Genomic DNA, 18,058 nt, shown 5'->3' with positions numbered 1-18,058 from the left:
AGACTTATGTTGACACAAGCCAAGGAACATTTGGAGATACCGGAAGCTGAAAGAGGCAAAAGAAGAATCCTCCCCTAGAGGTTTTTGAAGGAGTACTGCCCTAACAACACTTGGATTTTGGACTTCTAGTCTTCAGAACTGTGAGAAAATAAATTTCTATTGTATTAAGCCATCCAAGTTTTGGGTAATTTGTTTCAGCAGCATTAGGGAAAAAAAGCACCCTTACCTAGTTTTCACATATTAAATATTTCGCATGTTAAATAGGAGATGGGCAGTCACATCAATGGCTGAGAAGAATAGGAAGAAAAAAAAGTGTCTGTAAGATTTGGTAGGAAGGAGAGTGTTGGTGGATAATCAGTAGAGTGGACTTAAGGGAGTCAAACTGCAGTAGGTTGAGGAGTGGATAAAAGATAAGATAGGGATGGATTTAAAGCAAAGTTTTATATTGTGAGCTTGACTAAGATACAGAAACGAGAAACAGTGTGGCATTTGGAGCAGTCCGAGCAAAGGGAGTCAAACAGAGGGATTTCTAATTAGTGCAAGAAACATGAAATATTTATGACACATTTAAATTCACATTTAGAAGATAGAACATCTTACACTATTTCAACACAAGAAGAAATGTGAGTGGACAATACTGAAAAAGCTTCCAAAATAAGCTTATGTTTGGTTGCTACTCTATGACATTGTCCTTAGAGTTCATATGCAAAACATCTTTATAAATGAAATCACTTCTTAGTAAGGGGAGCTGGGTAAATGAATATGCATCGGATGAGTCCTTGGATGGGACCCCCATTCATCTTTTGACAAAATCTATTTTCTCAAGGGTATTGTTTCATAGGCTTGTGGCAAATAAACTCTCTTGCTTATTTCTAAATATGATTAACAAACACTTCTTACTGGTATCTTATTACTTGAGCAGAAAGTTTAGGACACAGAGCTCCTCTGAGGAGCTTCATTATTAGTCTACTTTTGTAAAGCAAAGAATCGTAATTATAGGTGGAGTTGGTATCTACTTAATTTCAACAATGACTTGGCTATACTTAGGCTTTGCTTAGTATTAGAAAGTATAATTATGTCCTTTAAATCAATTTTCTGAGCTTTTGTTTCTTCTTTAAATTAAAGATTACAATAATATCTACCTCATAAATCTATTGAAGGAATAAAAGATACACAAATAAAAATGTTATGCAAATTACTGTAATTGCTATTATCTTACCAAAACACATTTACAGCATGTAAGTACACATATGATAAATTGTATGTCTGATGCTTGATGACATAAATAGGGTCAGAAATAAAAATTTATGCAATCACTACCATAAATGTTCTTTGCTAACCTGTACTTACTTATTTTGGATATAGAAATTCATTCATTTTTCTTTGAATTTAGTTATATTTATTGACACATATACTCCATAACGAACCTTTGTCCTTAAATTAATTAGAGGGAAAAAATTAAGTTGAAAGCATACCAAAAGGAAGTAAAATTATTTGTATCATCAACAATGAGATAATGAAAGAGAAATATTCTTTAGATTTTTATAGTTTCAATTATATGTATGAATGCATATATGTGCATACATACATATTATATACAGAAAGAGTATGTGTATGTACATAGAAAGAGAGGAGTTCCCGTCGTGGCGCAGTGGTTAATGAATCCGACTAGGAACCATGAGGTTGCGGGTTCGGTCCCTGCCCTTGCTCAGTGGGTTAACGATCTGGCGTTGCCGTGAGCTGTGGTGTAGGTTGCAGGCCAGTGGCTACAGCTCTGATTGGACCCCTAGCCTGGGAACCTCCATATGCCGCAGGAGCGGCCCAAGAAATAGCAAAAAGACCAAAAAAAAAAAAAAGAGAGAGAGAGAGAGAGAGAAAGGGGGGAGAAATAGTTAACCAGAAACATAAACATTCTACTGTTTAACCAAGAAGCTCTAAATCTAGCCAAGAAAAGCTTTGGGAAATTGTCTGGAAGATACACTGATAAATTTCAGGGGAAAAGTTAAAATATTCCTCTATTTCCATGAGGCATGAACCTTACAGAGCACAGTGATATCTCCACTTTTCCCAAACTTTCTACTATTATAACTTTTTCACCTTCTTCCACCTCCTTTTGCCTCTGAATAGCTTATCACGCCTAGTAAAAATGTAACAATGGCCACCCAAGAAGAAAGCATATATCTTTCTCTGGGTGTCTGACATAAATATATACCACACTACTTGAGGAATCTGATATATAGCTCTAGTACAGGACACATTAACAAGGAATGCAAATTAATCAATGATACTCTCTGGAGTTTATAATGTCACAAGTATCTCTCAGGAGCAACTTAGGCTTAAAAGTGTTAGAATTTGACTTTGTTAGCTGATTGATATTTTCAGATGGCAATTATTTTTTCTCCCAAAACAAATGTGAAATAATGATTCTTTAATCTCACAGAACACCAATTTTTCAGAATATCTAATTTGATTTTTGTTTGTTTGTTTTTTTTGTTTTGTTTTGTTTTTTGTCTTTTTGCTATTTCTTGGGTTGCTCCCGCGGCATATGGAGGTTCCCAGGATAGGGGTCTAATCGGAGCTGTGGCTGCCAGCCTACGCCAGAGCCACAGCAACGCAGGATCCTAGCCGCATCTGTAACCTACACCACAGCTCACGGCAACGCCGGATCGTTAACCCACTGAGCAAGGGCAGGGATCGAACCCGCAACCTCATGGTTCCTAGTCGGATTTGTTAACCACTGCGCCACGATGGGAACTCCCTAATTTGATGTTTTATTTACATTTAAAAGACATGCTGCTGCCATGAATACGGGGGTGCATGTATCTTTATCTTTTTCAATGAAAATTTTGTCCAGATATATGCCCAGCAGTGGAATCATATGGTAGTTCTATATTTAGTTTCCTGAGCACCTCCATACTGTTTTCCATAGTAGTTGTACCAATTTACATTCCCACCAACAGTGGAGGAGGATACCTTTTTCTCCACACCCTCTCCAACATTTGTTACTTGTTGACTTACTAATGATGGCTATTCTAACTGGTGTGAGGTGGTACCTCATTGTAGGTTTGATTTTCATTTCTCTAATAATTAGTGATATTAAGCGTTTTTTCATATGCCTATTGGCCATCCATATGTCTTCTTTGGAGAAATGTCTATTTAAGTCCATTTTTCAGTTGGGCTGTTTTTTATGTTGTTGAGTTGCATGAGTTCTTTGTATATTTTGGAGATTAGGCCCTTGTCAGTTGCATCACAGGCAAAGATTTTCTCCCATTCTGTGGGTTGTCTTTTCATTTTTTTTTTAAAGATACATGCACCTCTATGTTCATAGCAGCACTATTCACAATAGCCAAGGCATGGAAATAACCTAAATGTCCATCAAGAGATAAATGGATTAAGAAGATGCGGCACATATACACAATGGAATATTACTCAGCCATTAAAAAAGACAAACTAATGCCATTTGCATCAATATGGATGGATCTAGAGACTCTCATACTAAGTGAAGTAAACCAGAAGGAAAAAGACAAATATATGATATCACTTATTTGTGGAATCTAAAATATGGAACAAATGATCCTATCTAAAAATAACAAACAATCAAAAACCAGAAATAGATCATAGCCAAGAAGGGCAGACTTGGGGTTCCCAAGGGGGAAAGGGGAAGGATGGATGGGCATTTTGGGGGTTTTTTGGATGCAAACTGTCATATTTGGAATTGATGGGCAATAGGATCCTACTGTACAGCACAGGGGAATGTGTGTGATTGGGTCACTTTGTTGTACAACAGAACTTGACAAGATATTGTAAATCAACTATACTTTAATAATAATAATAATGACAAATAAAAGGCATGATGCAAACTGGTAGAATAGTAACACTAGACAGAACTGAATGACAAGCATGGCAAAAAAGGGAAAACAAGTTGAATTCCCAGTAAGAAAATGCAATCACTTTTCTCTTTGCATAGTTTTTTAAATTGCCAAGATATTGCTAATGTTAGCAGGTTTCATGGCATTACATCATCCCATATTTTTCCCTGCAGAAAGATCTAAGTGTGTGCTATTGAATACACACACACATACACATGGGAAATTCACTCGATATGAAACAAAGAGGGGAGATTATCACATAGACAGTCCAGCACTTTTAATGTCCCCTAATGAATGAGTGATATACCCAGTTCAAGTCCCAAGAATTTTTCCATGCTATGACTCTTATGACCCCAAATAGGAAATCGTCAAAGAAAAGCCGACTTTACAACACAAATTATTCCATTATTTGGAATAATAATAACAATTATTCCATTATTCCATTCTATTATTATTTTTAGGCTTACAACCTAAATCTTCAAGTAGAGTGGGATTTCTCAACCTCAGCATGAAGGACAGTTTGAACCAGATTATTCTTTCTTTATGGGGTGGAGGAGTGTCCACGGAAGAAGGTTTAGCAGCATCCTCTGCTACCCCAGCATTGCCACCCACTGGCTGCCAATAGCACCCCCATCCTTCTACCCTCACCCACAACCAAAAAAGCTCCAGACATCGCTAAATGTCTCCAAGGGACTCAATCCCCCTGTTGAGAACCAGTGAACTAGAGCATGATCCCTGCACACTGCAGAAAGTAAGCCGTGCCTGTGTGCCATCCTGTATACATAGAGCAGACAGCACTCTCCATCTGAGTGTTAGTTACACTGCTCTCAAGAGCCCATGAGATCTTCCTGGGTGGAAACTGTCACTGTACATTCTAAAGCACAGAAGAATCACAAATCTTAGAGAAGCAGGAGGCAGGAGATGATGTAAATATGAAGCTGACTGCGAACTGGAATGATGACAGCTGAACTAAATATATCCAAGCAGTGAAGGTGGTGAATGACAGCGAGCAGGCTGGCTTAAACTGTTTTCACAATGGAGCACAGAAATTTATATTCATAGCAGGACATTAGGAAAAGGTCAACTTCTACACAGCACATTTTCTTTCTTTTCTTTTCTTTCTTTTTTTTTTTTTTTTTTTGTCTTTGGTCTTTTTAGGGCTGCACCTGCAACATATGGAGGTTCCCAGGCTAGGGGTCAAATTGGAGCTGTAGCTGCTGGCCTACACCACTGCCACAGCAACACAGGATCCAAGCCAAGTCTATGACCTACACTACAACTCAACTCACAGCAACACTGGATCCTTAACCCACTGAGCGAGGCCAGGGATCGAACCCTCAACCTCAGGGTTCCTAGTCAGGTTTATTAACCACTGAGCCACGACGGGAACTCCACAGCACATTTTCTTGGGGGAATATATAAATATACATATTTGTGAAAAAATTAATTCAAGTAAAGCACGTAGCACAGTGCCAGACACATGGTGAGTGCCCACTAAATGGCTAAGTGCTAGCTGCTGTTCTTAGTAGTATGACTACTGGCATTAGTCCTCTCCTTTGTATTATTTAATTCTTTGTGCATTTAAGCATTAAATGCTTAGGAATATATCTCCTAAGATACATATCTATCCCTCCCTTCATCCCTCTCTCTCTCTCTCTCATTCTCTCTCACTGTCTCTCGCAACATAGAAAGTTCTTACCCATCTTCAAAGACCCAACTCAAGGGTGATCTCCTCCAAGTGGCTTTTCCTGAGATGCTTCACCTTCCCGAGTGGAGAATTAATTTCCCCTTCATTTGTATTTCCACAACATCAGTGCATACTTCCATCATAGTGCTTAGCACACTGTATTACAGTTATTAAAGTCTGTGTGTGGCAAGCCTACCACAGCCCCAGCCTCAGGCTATACGATTCTGGGATCCTACTTACTACCCTTATGTCCCCTGTGCTGGCCACATGTAAGGTGTTCAGCAAAAGCATGCCCAACTCAGCTGAATTATCTGGAAAATTCAATCAAGTAGAAACCTCATTTCCCAATAATGCCAGATATATGAGGTGTGACTGAAGAGTGAGGCCTTCTATACAGAATTTGGGGCTGTCAGCCTTACATGTAAAGATTAAACAAGTGAAATGATGCAAAGCGTGTTAACTTTTTACCAAGAAAAATAAAGATTTGGATAAATATCAGAACACTCTTTTAAATTGCACACATTTAAAAATGAGTAGGGATAAATGCAAGAGGTAGGAGGTGGTAGGAATAAAATATATAATTTCAAGAGGTTTGAGTCTTGCTAAGATAAATAAGTGTGAAAAGAGATGACATCATGGGTCTGTCTCTTGTTTACATGACACTGTCAAAGAATTTATAGACCAGATAGTCAATAGATCAGATGATTTCTTGAATATATCTATAAATCATCAGTCTAAATTACTGCAAGAATCCCCACCCTGACACTCCTAGATGACATTTTAGGGAAACTGAGCCTTAAATATATGAAAAACACAAGTGTTTGCATTGTCAAATGCACTGCATTAAAGATTTAATGTCAAATCACTGCATTACAGTTTGTCCTGACATTTCAATTGCTTCTCAGTTTAATTCAAAACACTAAGTACATGGATAAAATTCACAAGTTTGAAGGTAGAAGTTTTAAGAGGGTACCCTAGGATTGTAAATGTTCAGAGGTACTAGTTTCTTTTCCTATCTCCATTTTCATTCTTGATTTGAGAAATATATGAAACCACAAAGAATCAATCCTCAACAAAGAGTAATAATAACCAGATAGTAAAATCAGTTTTTCAAATTGAAATTCTTTCAGTTTGAACTTTGATCACATGATATACAAGTGAAGTTTTTTAATCCATTCCTCCTCACTTTCAGATAATTAAAGTCAAGGTTTCCAGTTGGCAGAGAATTTTTCAATAAAATAAGAGGAAGAAATAAATTCATCTTCATTTTCTGTAGGGAAAAAAATGCCTTTCATAGCTTAAGAAAAAATAAGAGCAATTTACTTTTAAATTCTGGGGTTTTGTTCAGTTTAGTCTGATTTTTGCCCCTCTCTACCTGGAAATGGTGAGTTTGCTATTTTGTAAAGAAATGTGTAACATAAAGTTATTTCATTATCTTTTCTCTTGCTCAACTATACTTATACTTGTTTCTGATGATAAAAAATAATTTTCACTATAAAATTTAGGAAGTATGGAAAGGGGAAAGAATTTTTTTTTTTTTTTTTGCTATTTTAGAGCCCACTCGCAGTATGTGGAGGTTCTCAGGCTAGGGGTCCAATCAGAGCTGCAGCTGCAGGTCTATGCCACAGCCACAGCAACGCTGGATCTGAGCCATGTCTGCAACCTATACCACAGCTCATGGCAATGCCAAATCCTTAACCCACTCAGTGAGGCCAGGGATCAAACCTGAAACCTCATGGTTCCTAGTCGGATTCATTTCTGCTGTGTCATGACAGGAACTCCGAGAATTAAAATTTAAAATTACCTGCAAGCTTTCAATGAACACTTGATACTTCCTTCCAATCTGTTTTCCACATGAATTCTTTATAATGAATATATTATGCATATAATATGCAAATCATAATTATGTGCATAATATGCAAATAAAAGTCCTGCTTTGGGTTACTTAACCTTACACTCTGAACACTTTCCAGTGTTACTAAATATTTTTAAAACACAATTTCTACTTGCCACATGGAGTATAGCAATTCCATTTTCCAGGAAACAAAGTGCAACTTTTTCTCTCCTGTTTAACATGGAAGTATTCGCAATTTATGTAACCAAAAGTAATAATTCTAAGATAAACATGTATACATGAATCTTTGTCTAATTGTCTATATCTTTGATACTTCTATAAAATAAATTCATATATAACCAGCCTCTCATCCTCTTCAACTATATTTTAAACTGTATTTTCCTACCTCTTCAACTGTATTTTAAAGAAGAATTTGACTATCTGAAACTTGTGTTTTCAGGGACAAGTTCACAGATAAGTTGAGTGCTCATAAATTGGGTGATTTCCATTTAAATATTAGACTTAAGAATGTACCAAGTCCTTTCATATGACTCAGATCAGGTAATTTTTAATTAAGTGAATTCACCTGGCATCATTTTGCTTACTTTACATAAACAGTAGAAAATGGTAGCTACTGTTATTATAGTAACCACCTACTTTTGGTTACCTTTTGTATATAAGCCTCTAAACTCTAGTAAAATAGATGCTCCTGGGAGTTTCCTGGTAGCCTAACAGGTTAAGGATCTGGTGTTGTCACTGCTGTGGCTCAAGTCCCTGCTATGGTGCGGGTTCAGTCCCTGGCCCAGGAACTTCTGTATGCTGTGGGGACAGCCAAAAGGAAAAAAAAGAAGAAAAAAGGTGCTTAAACATCAACTCTGGTCTTTGCACTGTGATAACAGCCAGCCCTTCCACGTCATCTAAAATATTTTTTATTGTTCTAAAATACTACCTTTTGCTTTTATTCTTTTTTATAGATTTATAAACTGAGACCCACAAGATGTACATCGACTTCCCCATGTGGGAATTCCAAATTCCAGGCTCATATTAGAGCACAAAATACATCACTATTTTCTTTCTTTTTTTTTTTTTGTCTTTTTTTTGGCCATTTCTTGGGCTGCTCCCGCGGCATATGGAGGTTCCCAGGCTAGGGGTCGAATTGGAGCTGTAGCCACCGGCCTACGCCAGAGCCACAGCAGTGCAGGATCCAAGCCGCGTCTGCGACCTACACCACAGCTCACGGCAACGCCGGATCGTTAACCCACTGAGCAAGGCCAGGGATCGAACCCACAACCTCATGGTTCCTAGTCGGATTCGTTAACCACTGCGCCACGACGGGAATTCCCATCACTATTTTCTATAGTGACTTTGAAATCCTCCTCGGAACCCGAAATATTCTAAGAAGAATATATGCTGTTTCTATATCTTCCGTCTCTTAAATGTCTTTCTTTGGAAGAGAAGGAGGCGTGTAAAAAGGAGATCCTACATTTACAGACAATGAGAGAACACAGGATTGCATTTTCTTTTTTTTTTCCTTTTTTTTTTTTTTTTTTGCCATTTCTTGGGCCGCTCCTGCGGCATATGGAGGTTCCCAGGCTAGGGGTCGAAACAGAGCTGTAGCCACCGGCCTACACCAGAGCCACAGCAACGCGGGATCCGAGCCGCGTCTGCAACCTACACCACAGCTCACGGCAACGCCGGATCTTTAACTCACTGAGCAAGGGCAGGGATCGAACCCGCAACCTCATGGTTCCTAGTGGGATTCGTTAACCACTGCGCCACGACGGGAACTCCATGGATTGCATTTTCTTACACTACAGGTTAATGAATGCCTTTTTCAACGATAAGGAAGGCAGTTTGCCAGAGGTTCTCCCACCTCATCGGTGGTGGACAGAATTGAAACATAAGGTATGCATGCTTGAGTCTGCATATTTCAGAGACTGAAACAAATAATTAGGGGAAAATTTCCATACACATTAGCAAAAACAAATACCATAGAAAACAAATTGGTATAGCATAGCCCTACATGATGAAAATCATAATTCAGCAACAACACTTAATAGTAAATGTTCAAAAATGTGGTAGAATTGAATTAATACTAAATTGACTTTATTATTAAAATTTTAAAGATAATTTTCAGTAAATTGAGTAGGAACCTATTCAAGCTATGAACACTGATCAAAGATAAATATGTACTCTAAAAGATGCTCAACATCACTAATTATTAGAGAAATGCACATCAAAACTACTGTGAGGCACCACCTTACACCAGCCAGAATGGCTGGCCATCATCAAATAATCTACGAACAATAAATGCTGGAGAGGGTGTGGAGAAAAGGGAACCCTCTTACACTGTGGGTAGGAATGTAAATTGGTGCAACCACTATGGATAACAGTATGGAGGTTCCTCAAAAATCTAAAAATAGAACTACCATATGACCTAGCAATCCCATTCCTGGGCATCTATCCAAAGAAAACCATAATTCGAAAAGATAACATGCACCGCAATGTTCATTGCAGCACTATTTATAATAGCCAAGACATGGAAGCAACCTAATGTCCATCAATAGAGGAGCAGATATAGAAGATGTGGTACATTTACACAGTGGAATATTATTTGGCCGTAAAAAAGAATGAAATAAATCAGCAATGTGGATGGACCTAGAGATTATCATACCAAATGAAGTTAGTCAGACAGTGAAAGACAAACATCAAATTATATCACTTTTATGTAGAATCTTTAAAAAAGATACAAATGAACTTATTTACAAAACAGAAACAAACTCACAGATTTTGAAAAACTTACGGTTACCAAAGGAGATAGGTGGGGGTGGGGATGGATGGATCCGGGTTTGGGATTGGCACACGAACACTGTAGCCTATGGAATGATTGGCCAATGGGGACCCGTTATATAGCACAGAAAACTGTACCTAATATTTTGTGATAATCTATAGGGGAAAAGAATATGAAAGAGAATTGATGTGTGTACATGTATAACTGAATCACTTTGTTGTACAGCAGAAATTATTATGACGCTGTAAAACCACTATATTTCAATAAAATTTAAAAGATAAAAAAGATATAGACTTTAGAAATCATTTTTCAAAGATTTAGGAAAAATATCAGTGAAATTGTGGATTTTAGAGTAGATTTAAACACATGTTAAAATAAGTAAAGACTTAGCCAAATTATAGCCAAGAATACTGAAAGAACATGCAGGTATAGTCGTAGAAACATTGAGAATAATATGTTTAAAACCAGCTATAATTAGAGAAATACCAAAGTTTCAAGAAAGACAAATGTTCCATTTTTAGGAGAAAGGATATTTCCCAAAACCATGAGGTCCTGATAAGTTAAGCATCACTATCGATAAATATTTCAAAATATATTATTAATAAAAATCATCATGGATTCTTTCAGAAGTAAGTCTACAAATTACTACCGATAGACTCTTAGCCCTTTATTTTCATCATTGTTATAATGTCTTAAATTATACTGTTCACATACTTAGAAAATAGAGTGAAAGAAAGAAAATAGAGTGAACTAGGGGTGGCTAGTTCAATGCATAACATTCAAAAATATCCTGAGCAGATAGAACAAGGGACCTAAATAAAAGTTAGGATCTTGAATTGTGATCAAAGTAAATGACTCTATTTGGATTCAAATAATTAATATACTCCAGAGGATAAAGGCCTGCTGTACAAATGTGTAAAAAAAAAATACCTGGTATGTTAGATAACCAAATACAAATTCAACATGCATAAAAATATATTGTGGAGTTCCCCCGTGGCACGGTAGGTTAAGGATCTGACATTGTCAGTGCAGTGACCCAGGTCACTGCTGCTGTGGCATGGGTTCAGTCCGTGGCCTGAGAACTTCCACATGCAATGGGCATGGCTTATATATATATGTATGTATATATACAGTGAGTGGCCAAAAATAAAGATAATTCAAGCATTTGGGGAGATGTTCATGGAAGAAGTATCCCATTCACGGCTAATGATAATTTCAAAACTATAAATCATACCCAAATTCATAGTGCTGAGGTTAAAAAAAAAGTAAAATTACTTAAGACACTATCCCTTCTTAAAGGAGCTCACAGTCTACATATGGAAGCAGACACAGAAAAAGAGTATTTATTATAAATAAATATTTGTTAGCTATGGCAATATAATGAAATTATATTTGGCACATTATTTTCAATTCTAGTCATTTAATTTTAAAAAGACACCACTATTATTTAGTATTTTTTAAAAAATCATGTCCTATCCCAGGCCCTATCTCCGTGAGGGAAAAAAAAAAAATTAGTGTTCTCAGTTTATAAATGGAACCACAGGATTAAGTTTTTTTTTAAATAAAATAAAATTAAAAATTCACCCGCAGACAAATAGCTAGTAAGGGTTAGAGCTGAGAGAAGAACAGAGATCTTTCTGCCGTGGAATTACTGGTCTTAAAATAACAGTGTAGAGAGATCAATATTTATTAAGGTGTGTCCTGATGAACCAGAGTTTCATATGATATTAAGTATTACACTCCCACCCAAAGAAAAAGATTCCATAGTCAAATAATGTTGAGGAAGACGAAGTAAAACAAAAGTGACAGATTTCTTTACTATTTAAGCCTTTCCAAGAGGAAACTATTCTGATCCTGACCCTCCTAAAGGTCAGTTTAACCAGTAGACTTTTCAAATGCATTTGATCCCAGAAGTTTCTTATTTTTTCCTCCCTGAATTTTGTGAAGGGCTAGTGTTCCATGGAACACCCACTGGGAAATCCTGAACATAAGAAAATTTAAAAAAAAAAAAGTCTAAATATCGGGAACCGGAAATATCCAATGAGGAGAGAGAGGGCTTGAGGGTTCACCATAGCTGTCTTGAAATACTGTCTCATCGAAGGACACAGTATTTCATCAAAGAGAAGATCTAGATCTAATGAATGGAAGATAAATTTCACCTCAATAACACACTCCAAAAAGAATTTTTTTTTTTTTTAATTTAAGAGCTGTCCAACAGAAGGGCTAATCACCTATAAAAGGTGTTACCCAAGCAATTTCTGCATTGGGTGAAAGGTCTGAAAACACCACTCATGTCCCTTTCCAAATCTTATAGTGGATGGCTCATTTGCAGCCATTATCGGTGGAGGCTTTCATTTAGTATTTCATGTTCTCTGCCCATTTTTTTGTACCATTTTGAGGCATTTCATAGACAGAAGACATACAGGTTAATGGTCAAAAGCTGTTACAAATACAATGTCTTCCATCAAAATACACATCGCTCACACAATTTACACTTATGCCAGGGAAAAATAAAACCACTGTTCTCTAACTTACAAAACACCAAGGGAATTAAGTCATCTTAATCATAAATTTCATGTGTGCAGAATAAAATGGAAGTTTTATCATTTGCAAAACAAGGCAATGGGCTTAGTTAGAAAGCACATTCTGAGGGGTGGGGAATGAGACCCCTTAGCACACCAACTGGTGTCAGGAGTAGAGAAAAGCTGTGAAATGTACAAGGCACCTTTCAGATCCGTTACTCTTAAACAGATCTTGACCTGGCCTTGACTGCTGTTACATCAAAGAAAGTATGCTTTAATAGATCGTGTGGGTTATCAGTGGATTTCACTACAAAATATAACATTTGTTTGCTAGGGTAATAAGCTAGATATAAAGCTGATTCCCACAGAGTACTCTCCCCAATATTCGGTGATAACCTATGTGGGAAAAGAATCTGAAAGAGAATGGATGTGTGCTCGTGTATATGACTGAATCACTTGGTTGTACAGCGGAAATGACCATGACATTGATAATCAGCTATACTTCAATAAGTCATTAGAGTGTTTTTTAAAAAGAAAGGGGCGGGGCATTTTAACTTTAGGCTTTTAATCAAGACATCTTATATTTACATTGAGGTCAATTTATTTCCTAAGTAAAATTCATACTTTAGAAATAAACTCCCATTTTTCTCATTCTTACAAACTTGAACTGTATCAAAGTTTTGCCAACGTAACCTACTTTGAAATTCAATTATATCCTTTTTATTCTCTAAAAATAAATAAATAAAGTTGATACCTATTTGTGTATTCCTTGATGATCTGATATATGCTAATCTTAATCGTTTCATTTTCAAATCGGCTGTTGCTCCGGTCCTTGTATATCCGGAATTCTGCTGCTGTCACTGCTTCTCCATGAGGAATTTGAGTAAGATCAAACCGGAATTCTTTGTAATGCCTTCTCTGGTGAGAAAAATCCTTGTCTCTTTCAACTGAAAAAAAAAAAAAAAAAAAAAAAAAGGAAAAGAAAACGGAAAGGAAGGGAAAAGTTAGCCCTCTGTAACATATGGAAATTGCTGGTAAATTCTTTAGCTTTGAAAATGAAAACAAACAAGCAGGATGTTATAAAACTGGGAAAACACTAAAACCACAGATTCATACGTGCTTCCAGTTGAAGGAAATTCCACAAACCAACAGCCTTCAGTTCAAAAGCGGTATAGCCTCTGTGGTTTTACACAAATTCCTGGCTCCTAAATGGAAAGGTTATCCAAAAATGTTTTTAAAAGGGAAGGTTGTAAAGTTATTACTAGTATGTATCAAGGACCAGAACAGAGAGGGGTTCATACAGGAATTAGGAATCTGTGATAGAAAGCTCCCGAGTTTCAGGTGAAGTCAGCAGGAGGATTTAGCACAGCCGAGGGAGGAGAGTCAGAAGGAGGCCTGAGGAGCTGCATGCAGGCACAGTGGGACTGCGTTTAGGAAATTTTAGAGGTCAAGGAAATAAAACAAATTCATTTTCACAAGAAGGATTATTCCTAAAATATCTTCCCAGGAGAGTTTTTCCTCCTTTTAGCAAATGAAATGCTCTTTTAAAAAAAGAAAAGCAAAATGGACTTCCATTAGTTCTTGGAGATTATTAAGTGCAATCTCCCCACCTGTGGTGCAGCATCAAGCCTCCCAAAGACCTCTGTCCTTATGCAGAATTGAGAGGGGAGCTATTCCCACCTTCAGCAACCTTTCTATCAAATGAGGTCAGAGAATTTTTCCTCCTGGGCATATTAAGGAGTGTTGAAGAACCAGGACCGTGTCGGGCATATTGAGAAGATCGTGTATTGTTTGATACAGCCTATGTTGGGTTTCAAAAGCTTTCTTAAGAAACTAGCTCTTGAAAGGGCTCATTTTTGGTAATACAATATCATTGAATAAAGTTAAGTTTCTCAGCATTGGTAAGCTTCTCAAAATCTCAGTCATCTCAGATAATAGAGGACAGATTCCAAACAATCCACTCACGGCAAATCACTATGTCCTTGTGTCTCACAAGTGTAATCAAAGTGTTTTTAAAATGTATCCAGTGGCGTTTCATTGCTAAAATGTTGATACAAAATAAAAGATGGATGTTATATATACGATTCACAATTTTCAAAAACTGGATGAACATACCAAAAATACCTTTAGGAGGTTAACTGAAATGATACCAACACTACTGGAAATATATGAAACTTGGGATCCTAAACTGGAGGAAGGGTCAAGGTTAAGGAAGAGAGAAGGCAGCCAAGACCATCCAGGAGTGATTTGGGAGAACTGAGACTGCTGGACCCCTAAGTTTATTATTTTGGTCCATAATTTGTTTTGTTTTGTTTTTTTTACTTTGTTTTTCTTTTTATGGCCACACCTGTGGTATATGGAAGTTCTCGGGCTGTAGGTCAAATCAGAGCTGCAGCTGCAGGTCTTCATGACAGCCATGGCAACACCAGATCCAAGCCACATCTGCCACCTATGCCACCGCTCATGGAAACACCAGATCCTTAACGCACTAAGTGAGGCCAGGGATGGAACCCGCACCCTCAAGGGTACTAGTCAGATTCTTAACCCACTGAGCCACATGGAACTCCATGGTCCATAATTAAAACCTCTGATCTGTCTAAGCTCCAGCTGGTGGTAGTGGAGACGCTATGAACAGGACTCCATCTCCATCTGTCCATTCTCTTGACTGAGCCATATGAGAGGGGAAGCGTAAGGGCAGAAAATACCTACAAACCCAATATCTAGTAACTAAAGTGTGCGTATGAATTTTAATACTAGCCACAACTCTTGTTTACAGATAACTGCATTTAATTCACAGTAAACCTGTTCTCTTCTGATCTTAACTAAAATGAAGTAGATGGCATCAGGAAACAAAATTTTAAAAGAACTGTTCCAAGTATTTCATTAATATTAATATATTACACCTCATAATAACCTATGAGGTAGATTCTATAATTATCCTTATTTTATTTATTTATTTATTTATTTATTTATTTATTTATTATGCCTTTTTAAGGGCCGCACCCACGGCATATGGAAGTTCCCAGGCTAGGGGTCCAACTAGAGCTACAGCTGCCAGCCTCCGTCACAGGCACAGCAACGCCAGATCCAAGCCACTTCTGCGACTACACCACAATTCACGGCAATGCCAGATGCCTGACCCACTGAGCAAGGCCAAGGATCGAACCTGCATCCTCATGGATACTAGACAGATTCGTTTCTGCTGCACCACAATAGAAACTCCTTATCCTCATTTTGAAGCTGAAGAAACTGAAGAGGTAGAGGAAATAAATACCTTGCCAACGAACTTGAACCCACGCATTTGATGCCACCAAGCTTTGGTCCTTAAATGCCAGGATTATGCAGCTTCTGCTTAAAGTCTACTACTTTTTCCTAATTTACTAAGTATTTATACTTTAATAAAGATCTAAAATCTTGCATTCACAAGACCAAAGTCCAAAAAGCTCTGAGAACTGAAATTTCACTTCAACTTCATTTGGCAGAAGAACTGGAAATTAACTGATTTGAGGTGATTTTAAAGTCCTTATTTATTTCACTTTACATTTATTTCTTTGCCGCAGAAATGTTCATGTGTATGACCAGACTCTGCTTGAGGAATTCTGTACTTATGGTATAAACACTGCTCAGTCATTCAAAAAAATTTTTTCTCTGTTCTAAAAGTCAACATTCAAAATGCTAAGTGATAACAATCATTATCCAATTTTTCATGAACAATCAATTTTATATTTGAGATTTAGGCAAACATAACTATAGTCTTGGAAATAAGGGCTTTGACATGAGTTTGTTAGTGTCCAGTCTAAAGCATGCACCTGCATAATGCGGATGAGTATTGAATTCATCTTATGTAAAGTCATTACTGTTCTGGAATCTCCTGTGAGATGTTAGGGTAATAAAGTGGAAAGCTAGAATTTCAGCTATTATTATAAAATTTCAGTTTCCTAATCCAAGCTATTTAACCTAACCCCTGAAGGGGGTACATTTTCAAAGAGTTTAATAAAATTTTATATGAAATATACCACATAGAATAAAGTTGCAGTGCAGATTTGTCCAGGGGTTAAAATGCCTATATCCTACTGCTTTGAATCACAACTGCACTGGTATAGTCCATGGGACATGTTCAAGTGAGTAATGGAATAAAAATAGTACTTACATAGCCTTGCAACTCCTAATGATGCTCACAAATATTCACCAGGTAATCTCAGTTACCTCAAAGAGTACTGCTAGGGAGGTGTCAAATATTAATATCCCTGACTTAAGAATAAGAAATTGGGTGATGACAGCTAGGCAATAACAGATGTCTGCCTTCTAAAGCTCATTATAAATCTCTGTTCAATGTCCATACCACCTACGTAATGACATCCTACTTGGAAACTAGTTAGCGTTAGTATAACTGACACTCGAACAACCTGGGGACCAGGGAAACAACCTCCTGTGCAGTTGAAAATCTGCATATACTGGAGTTTCCATTGTGGCTCAGCAAGTACAAATCCTACTAGTATCCATGAGGATGTGGGTTCCATCCCTGGCCTTGCTCAGTGGGTTAAGGATCCGGCATTGCCATGAGCTGTGGTGTAGGTCACAGACACGGCTCGGATCTGGCGTTGCTATGGCTGTGGTGTAAGCTGGCAGCTGCAGCTCTGATTTGACCCCTACCCTGGAAACGTCCATGTGCCACAGGTGTGGCCCTAAAAAGCAAACAAACAAATGAAAATCTGTGTATAACACTGACTCCACAAGTAACTGCTGAGCACCTACTGTTGACCAGAAGCCTTACAGATAACATAAACAGTGAATTAACACATATTTTGTATGTTATATGTATATCTATGTATATTTCTTAAATTGTTATTATAGTCGATTTACAGTGTTGGGTCAATTTCTGTTGTACAGTAGGACCTCATTGCTTATCCATTCTAAATAGTTTGCATCTACCAACCCCAAACTCCCCGTCCATCCCACTTCCTTCCCCTTCCCCCTTGGTAACCACAAGTCTGTTCTCTATGTCTGTGAGTCTGTTTCTGTTTTGTAGTCTTATGTATATTTTATGCATTCATGATACACTTTTTCTTAACTTTTCCAATATTTCTAGGCGATGCTGTTTGTGTCTGAATTTTTTCAAATTGTTGCAAATCTCCAAAAGATTTCCTGATATATTTATTGAAAAAAAATCTGCATATAAGTGGACCCATGACCCATTGTTCGAAAGTCAACCATATATTCAGAAATGTTTATCAGCAGTAGACTGAAACATGGAGAACAGGCTGGAGAAACAAGGGTTTGATCATCAGGGTGTAATTAGCATCTGACACAATACAATGACTCATCCAGAAAAGTTTTCTAATAAACATTAGCTGA

General features: G+C 37.4%; 1 protein-coding gene across 1 annotated transcript in view; it reads right to left on the bottom strand.

The window, feature by feature from the left end:
* Positions 1-18,058, bottom strand: part of BMP5 (bone morphogenetic protein 5) — a 127,103-nt gene that overhangs the window by 55,710 nt on the left and 53,335 nt on the right. The window contains exon 2 of the mRNA XM_047796978.1: positions 13,458-13,650. Coding sequence (XP_047652934.1) covers positions 13,458-13,650 — 193 coding nt within the window. The remainder of the gene's footprint in view (positions 1-13,457; positions 13,651-18,058) is intronic.

Source organism: Phacochoerus africanus, chromosome 9, assembly GCF_016906955.1.
Source record: "Phacochoerus africanus isolate WHEZ1 chromosome 9, ROS_Pafr_v1, whole genome shotgun sequence".
NCBI lineage: Eukaryota > Metazoa > Chordata > Mammalia > Artiodactyla > Suidae > Phacochoerus > Phacochoerus africanus.
This window is presented reverse-complemented; position numbering and strand designations above follow the sequence as displayed.